Source organism: Musca autumnalis, unplaced genomic scaffold, assembly GCF_047663935.1.
Source record: "Musca autumnalis isolate F117 unplaced genomic scaffold, ASM4766393v1 scaffold_4, whole genome shotgun sequence".
In the NCBI taxonomy this organism is placed as follows: Eukaryota; Metazoa; Arthropoda; class Insecta; order Diptera; family Muscidae; genus Musca; species Musca autumnalis.
In genome coordinates this window covers 170,838,094-170,846,529 of record NW_027411977.1, presented here as the reverse complement: position 1 = coordinate 170,846,529, position 8,436 = coordinate 170,838,094, and the positions used below count along the sequence as shown (strand labels likewise).

General features: G+C 35.8%; 1 protein-coding gene across 2 annotated transcripts; it reads left to right on the top strand.

The window, feature by feature from the left end:
- Nucleotides 1-913: 913 nt before the first annotated feature.
- Nucleotides 914-8,110, top strand: Rich (Guanine nucleotide exchange factor subunit Rich). Of its 2 annotated transcripts, none has more exons than XM_073987667.1 (3): nt 914-1,151; nt 1,214-2,502; nt 4,458-8,110. In XM_073987667.1, the coding sequence occupies exons 2-3, from the start codon at nt 1,224-1,226 to the stop codon at nt 7,661-7,663; spliced, it is 4,485 nt and encodes a 1,494-aa protein (XP_073843768.1). In that variant the 5' UTR covers nt 914-1,151; nt 1,214-1,223; the 3' UTR covers nt 7,664-8,110. The 2 variants fall into 2 exon arrangements, with proteins under 2 accessions (XP_073843768.1, XP_073843769.1); XM_073987668.1 differs by having other exon boundaries at nt 1,017-1,145.
- Nucleotides 8,111-8,436: the final 326 nt, after the last annotated feature.

Genomic DNA, 8,436 nt, shown 5'->3' with positions numbered 1-8,436 from the left:
ATAATTCTTAGGTAGGACACAGCTAACAGCTGATTACAATTTTTTTCTTTTTATGGCTTCTTCTGTCAAAAGCAGGGTTGACATTTCTTACTGTTGTTGACATTATACAATAATAAAGGTAGATGCATCGGTGAATTTTCCCAACAAAAACTTCACTGTAAGATATTATCTTAAAATTGAGAACAAGGACAACAAATTCTATTAGCATTGGCAAAGTTAAATTGGTTAATAGTGATACTTGCGAAATAACGATTTGTAAAATATTGATTTGAATTGAAATTAGTTCTGAAAGTACGGGAACGGAAAAACTACAAACATTGTAAAAATTCTAGCTGCAATGTCAACGTATGTGTATGCAAAGCAGATGCCCGCAATCTTGATGTTTGATCAGCCAAACTTGTCAAGTAGAAGATAATAGATTTCACTGTCGTAAGTTTGGGTATAACTTTTGCTATTTTTGGAAGTCTTTTCTAGCAGTACTGGAACAGACTAAATATTCTGCAGCATAGCTAGTGATTTTAATATTTTACTTTATTTGGCGCTTTTATCATAAACAGTGAAGTTCTAAAATCCATATGTTTTTGTAAAATCGGCTAACTATGCAGATACATCTACCCTTATTATTGATGTATGCCATTTGACGCTTTAAGCCATGGCTACAGGGTTGTGTTTTTCAGCGATTTTCATACCTGGCCTACCTATAATTTATTATATATATATCATATATATATATATGAACTCAAGCCCTCGGCACATACGGTCCGTTTAGTGACACGTTGGGACACCCGTTGTCCCAAAAAAGTTAAATTATGTTTAACTTTAATGCGTTTTCAAAAAACTTGGCATCACTTACACTTTTTTCATGTGGTTGTTGTACTGCGACGCTCAACGCATCGTATGTGCCGAGAGCTTCACAGATAACCAGGCTTTTTCTTTTTGCTGGGAGGTTTTCCATTCATTGCTCCAATGATCCACTGTACAAGCATTTGTGGATCTGGTAACATTTTAAATAATTTGACTTTCTAAATTTATGGCAACTTTATGCGGTAGTGTTTTCTTTATTTTCTAATTTACGACAAAAAGATAGAGTAATTTAATTAAGTTCGTGTAAAAAATGTTGGCCTGAAACAACTTTTATATGAAAAGTAAAGGTAAACTTGTAAAAAGCGCAGAATAATTATATCAATAATCAACCGTCTGTGAATGTTTGTAGATAAACAAAGATGTACTTTCCTATTGGATGGCCAAAAGCCATCAACTTGGCTCTACCAGGCGAAAGTAATAACATAAAATATATATGTTTTGATGCCGTCAAAATACTTCTGGCAGGAGCGGGTACGGATTTCTTAGGCATATGGTATGCGAACCCTTTAGTACCTATTGTCTACTATCGTCGTAGTATAGAATCAGTTGTTAAATATGGAGAAAACAAACTGGTTGTTTGGAAGCCCGATTCACGTCAGTTGATAGTCTTAACTTCTGGTGGCGCATTGATTCTCTATCAAGTTGATTTCGATGGAAACGGAAATGGAATATTTCTACAAATGGATAGCCCACATTACAGCTTAAAAAGAGATTCAGCAGAGCTATTTATAAAGGAGAACATTCCTAAACTTAGCCTAAGGGAAATTTGCATCGTTGAACTTAGTTCAATTATAACAACAGTATGTTGTATCAGTTTAACAGAACTTTTGGTTGCTACCGAACGTTGTGAACTCATGCGGTTGCAGTGGTCTGATTTGGAGACTGATGAACTGGGCAACAATACTTCCGTTACGAATGCTATAAATCTGCGACAGATACAATTTTACGTTAACCAGCAATGTAACTTAAAAATGATTCCACCGCTAAGTCCGGGATCTTATGTCGCAGTACTAGAATACTCTCCGTTCATAGGAGGCTGCGCTGCAGTGTTTAGCGATAGAAGAGCGGCTTTCTTAATTGCAAACCATCTAAAGTTTGAAGCAGCAAATATGCATGGATTTTGGATTCCAGAAATTGAAGATTCTACTGTATGTAGTGTAAACCATAAATTCCGGTTACTTGCATATGGAAGAGCTAACGCCGATGTTTCTGTGTATGGCATCGAAGATGCAACTGGTGGTTTAGAGTTTTCTCATCGTCTTTCGCTGAACTCGACTGTAATGCCAGGTACACTGGGGGCGGTCAACGAGCTCAAATGGAGTCCTGATGGTTGCGTTTTGGCGGTGTCATGGGAAAACGGTGGCATTGCTTTGTGGAGCACATTTGGGGCATTACTTATGTCTTCATTTTCATGGGATTTCGGTATACACGTGGATCTGGTACACGATAATCCACTGTGTGTGACTAAATTAGAGTGGTCCACAGAAGGCTATCAGTTGTTCTTGACTTGCAAAGCTAAACAAAATATGGATCAGGCAATTGGAGAGCATTACACCAACGTCTGCCAACTTAGTTTTGTAAAGAGTGCTTTAACTATGAATCCATGCATGACGGCCCATCCTCACATCTTATTACAAGGTTAGTATATTATAAGACTATCCTATTTTCAGCGTGCTTTTTTACCACTCGCTATAATTTAAATACTGTGATTAGAGAAAAGCTTTTTTATCTATCGATAGCTCTTCCTATATTATCCGATTAATTGAACGGAACGTTTAAATACCGATGTAGAAACTGTTATATTGAACCGAATAACTTGATATGGTTATAAAAGTACCTATCAGATGGAATACACGTTTTTAGGACCTGGTTTTCGGTACAAAGCTTATCTTAAAAATAAACGTTTAAAGGGTGGCTCCAAACATCATTCAATCTGCTGCTAATAGACTGTAGACATCCCATCGCGGTGCTTTGGTAGCGGATTCTAAATATGAAGGGGTTGGGAAATTGTCCTTTTCCCACAATTTCTTATTCTACATAAAATTTTGTGGAAATTTGTCCCTTGCTAAGGTACACCAGAACTACTGAACGGGTGGAGAACGTTTTCATCTCTCCTATACATATTTTTGTATTAAAATCCATAATAACTAGTGACTTTAAATAATAATGTGTTATCCTTAGTTGTGCGGACTAAAAAAAAACTCGTTTTACATGAAAAATTTTTAAGGAAACTTCCAATATTAATAATAAGATCTTTTATCTGAAAGAGCCCATCTTAAACTAATTTTGAAATTTTTGTTATTGAAAATTATTGCAAAGTTTTGTAGTAAATGGCTACGCGCGAAACCCTTATTTGTAAAAGCGTTTTGCGAATGGCCCAATCTTCAAATATTGGTGAGCGCTTTAAGAACCTAATAATCTTGTCTTTATGCGAAACAGGATTTTAAAATATGTACTTAAAAAATAGTCGACCGACATAGAATTTTTTGCGTCATACTCTATGGTACCTTTACCTCAAAATAAGCCAGTATATTTTTTCGAAAGTGCTATTTATCACTTTAGTCCCTTAATGTAATTAATATTAATTCAGCTTGTTTTACATAAAGGGTATCCATTCTTTCTAACAATATTAAATTATGCTTGTTAAAACAATAAAATATATTTTAGCAATTTTTCAATCGTGACAGCATAGTTTTACTATTAGTTTAAGTTACAATTAGAATTAATACCTATAACTTTTTCAGTGGTCGCCTTTTCCATATTAAATGTTGTTAGTTGTATTTCATTCCTTTCCGCATACAAAGTAGCTGGCAGTTTTTCATAAATTAATGCAAAAAATTGTTCTTAGTTCAAAAACATTAAATTGACAATCTGTATGTGTGATGCCAATCACAATTTATACGTAAACGCAGTTATATTTATCCATTGAATAGTGATAATACGTAGTTCGTAAATAGAATAGAAGTTAAGACCCCATCACTCCGCACTTTCAGTATATCTATGCGTAATGTGATTTTTTGATTGGTTAGGAACCAATGTCCCCGATTCTTGGTGTCTTCCTTTAATTTTTCTACCTTTACAAGGCGTAATCAATTAAATATTTCGAATGCTGTTCATCTTATGGATACGTCATTTGAAGTAAGAGTAGCTCGAATTTTTAATATCTTGCCCAACGATATGAAAGTTTTCAATGTTTCCCCGACAACTTATGCAAAACGTCTTATATGCCACTTAACCTAATTTTTGTCTCTCCTACTTTTAATGAGTTTTTATGTGATCGTTAAAAGGTTTTGTCATTTTTTCCCCAGATCTCACATTCTATATACATAGATAAATTTATTATATTCCTCATTGTATTATTATTCTGAATTTTAATCATACAATTGTCAAATTATTTTTTGTGAGTAGTGATAACATACAATGAATTGTTATAATTTAATTCATCTTTTTTGGCCCGATGGCTTTGAATTAATGTTCGGTTGTTAAATAAATAAATCGACTGATCGGCAGTCAATTGCTCTCGACATACTTAATGTACATATGTATGTATATATTATTATGTCTTAGTAAATTGTAATTTCATTTCTTTACAGGTGATGACACACTATATTTGAACCAAGGTGATAATTTAGAAAAAATTTACTTTGGCGGAAAGTTCGTTTTTCCTAATACTAAAACAGATACACATACGTCGATTTCGGATATTGATGGTTGCTTAGAAATAAAGAATTCTGTCGACATATCGAGTATTTTGGCAGAGAGTAAATATTGGACAGTTCTTCAATTACCTCAGACATACGTTGCCACGAACTGGCCCATTCGTTACTCCGCTATAGATGCTGAAGGTGTTCACGTAGCAGTTGCTGGTCGCACTGGTTTGGCTCACTATTCTATGCAAACCAAAAAATGGAAACTTTTCGGCAATGAATCCCAAGAGAAAGATTTTGTTGTGTCTGGTGGTTTACTATGGTGGAAGGGGTTTATTGTATGCGGTTGTTATTCTCTTCTTGATCGTACGGACGAAATACGCTGCTATCCCGAAGAGTGTAAATTGGACAACCAGTTTGGCAATCGCATTCAAGTAAGAGCTCCGGTTATATCATTGAATATGTTTCGGGATCAATTGATTGCTCTCACTGCTGATGGAATTGTGACATTATTTGCTATGCGCAAGTGTGACGCGTATACGCTAAAAGCCGATTGCGTATATGAGGTGGACGTTAAAAGTATTTGTATTCATCCGGCATGTATTGTATCACTGACCGTAACTAATTTACGTAATGACTTGACCGCGAAATCGGTGGTATCAGCAGGAAATGGCGAAGCAGAAACAATCATAGTTAATGTATGTGGTCGAATACTAATGATACAGAGAGATAACAACAACGCTGTGGTGAATTCATTAATGGCGTCTTGTCTAGCATCTTGTGTGGAATGTTTTTGGTTGTCTAATTCGACTCAAGTTGGAAGCCCTATGCGCGACTGCTTATGGTTGTTCTCTGGAATACACGGAATGAGACTATGGCTTCCTATATTACCACCATCTACAGAACAAAGGAGAGATTCTTCACACCGACTCCATACGTTCATGTCTAAGCGTATAATGTTGTCATTTCCTTTAAAACTATATCCCTTGGTAATATTATTCGATAATGTGATTGTTTTGGGTGTGGAAAATGAAACAATTCTGTATACGAACGAATCGAATTCACATTTCTCGTTACCATTTTCTCAACTTGAGCGTAAATCGCAAGTCTATTTGCATAAAATTTTGAGACAGCTTATCAAACGTAATTTGGGATACAGTGCATGGGAGATAGCCCAGTCTTGCAGACGTCTTCCATATTTCCCGCACTCATTGGAACTTCTTCTGCACGAAGTCTTGGAAGAGGAAGCAACCAGCAAGGAACCAATTCCAGATGCATTATTGCCTAGCATTCTAGACTTTATTCGAGAGTTTCCTGTTTACTTGCAAACAATTGTGCAGTGCGCGCGTAAAACAGAAATTGCCCTTTGGCCGTATCTTTTTTCGATGGCTGGAAAACCTAAGGATTTGTTTCAACAATGCCTAGAATCTGAGGAGTTGGTAACAGCTGCAAGTTATTTAATAATTTTACAAAATCTTGAGCCTTCCGTAATAAGCAAACAGTATGCAACACTACTTCTGGAAATTGCTCTGCAACATCAAAAATGGGATCTGGCCAAAGATTTAATAAGATTTCTGAAAGCTATTGATCCAAATGAGATTGATTCGCCACGTTCATCAATGGTAGTCAATTTGAAAATTGCTCCTCCCTCCCAATCACAGTCACAAGTCAATCAGAATCCAGATGCGTTCAACCTAGTATTGGGGCCTATTGGACGGGAACGAAGTTTCTCGACCACAGTATTGGCAACGAATACCATAAAAGACAAAAAGGAAAAACAAACAACGAATCCGCCAGCAACGAGTGTAAATGATAATATTACCTCAAGTAACAGTGGGTCGGTTGTTGTAGTCCGAAGAAAGTCGGAACGCAGCCATTCTACAAAAAATGAAAAGCGAGAAACTTTTTGCATTGAAAGTATATTACAAAAGCATGCAAGAAAACTTTTACAAAGTTTTAAACTTATTGACTTGGGGTATATGAGTGCTTTTCTGGATTTTCACTTGGTTACATGGTTGTCACAGGAGGCTGAAAAAGCTGCCCGTCTTGAAGACTATGTCAACGCAATTATGCAGCTGCACGAAGAACTTAAACTGCCAACGCCAGTTTCTATACGAGCATCGTCGGAGTTCTCTGATCAGGATTATCATCAATTAGAGAAAAGGTACAATTTCGATAAAACCTTGCATCTTCCGAATTCTTCATGTCAGACTTCAGAATCTGGATATTTTAGTTTAGCTCTAATGGATACCCCAACCAGTACGAATAATGGCAACACAATTCTACAAACTAACATTCCGTCCATTAACGAAAATGAGGAACTTCAGTTCCCGTCGTTTCCAACATCAGCGTCAGTACAGCCCCAAAATCAAAATGACAACATCGAATTTAATAAGACGCGTTCCAACTCTCAGGCATCAATTGATCACACATTGTACAGGCGTGCATTTTCAGTTAGTGAAGATATGTCATCGTCTCCTTTAACGCTTGGACTTAATTGTAGCACAGAGATTCAGCCGAAAATCATACCCGAGAAATTGGCTATCAAATTGAGGTATCTGTTGCAGTTGTTCATCGAAGCGAATTGTGTTGACTTTGCCATTGTATTGTCAATATTACTACAAGATGCATCCTCGATTGGACGCATTATAAATGTTCTTACAAGGACAGAGCCTGTTTCAACATGCTGCAGCATACAGAATGCATTAAAACGTGTTGCATTATGGTCTTTCGACATGGAATGTGTATACAGATCATTTATGATTTCATTACAACCACATATATACCTTTTAGATCAATTTATTCAGTCATCTATGTCTACGATGCCGCAGACCTCTTCTTTAGTGAGTGCCCAAGTCAATATGAATAACAGTCGCTGTTCGGAGAACAGCGATCCCAATGACGTTTCAAAAACAGGTGATAACCAAGCAGAGTGTTTGCAGGTCAATCACATTCAACACAGTTGTGAAAGTGCTAACAGCAATTGGTCCTATGAGGATAAGCGCAATTTACTGTCACGTCAATTAAGTTCCGATAGTGCTCTAAGCTCCACAGTTTCACGCCAAAACCCAAATAATAATGCCAATATCAAAAACCCATCTTTACCAGGATCTGTAGATCGCAATGAGTCCAGTGGATGTCTTCTTATGTAATCCGTCATTTCCTTTATTTTGTACAACATTAAAAGCTGGTAGCGTTTGTTTTCTTTTTTCTTTGTTATGGCAATATACAAGTCGTCGTGGTTGTCACAATTCGTTATTTCAAATATATTCGAGAGCAATATAGTTTGATATAAGATATAAATTTTATGTGATTGATTGATACTTCCGTTCTCTTTTTGTTGTTTGTAATCATACACGAGTGCAGCGTGCGTACATACATATATTTATTACAAATAAATATGCAAACTTAAATATAACAAACATAATGTACGTACGCATTTTTGTTATACAACGATTTTAAATTTTAATCTCTAAAATAGGATTCAATATTTGTAATTTAGCATGAAAATTAAAAAAAAAAACAATAAAGTTTACAATGTATTCAATAACTAGTAACAATACATACGTACAAATATATGTAATTTATATTTTAACTAATATCCGTTGTTGTTGTTGTAACAGTGTTTGTTATTATGTTGGTTTAGGTTAGGTTTAAGGATTGCACAGCCCTCTATTAGAATAGGTGACTGCTTCACTCGGAGACCGTTGTGTTCATCCTGTGTAGGCTATTTGAAGATGATGACTGACAATCTGGCATCTCTGACATGGTAGCATAAAAAAATACTCGCGGGAATAAATTAAAAATCATTTTACCGGAGAAATTGAAGTATTTTGACAATAATCTTTATATATAAAAATGGTGTAAAAAATGTATAGTAATTCATAAAATGAGAACGGCTAGGCCGATTTCTGTAAAATTTTTT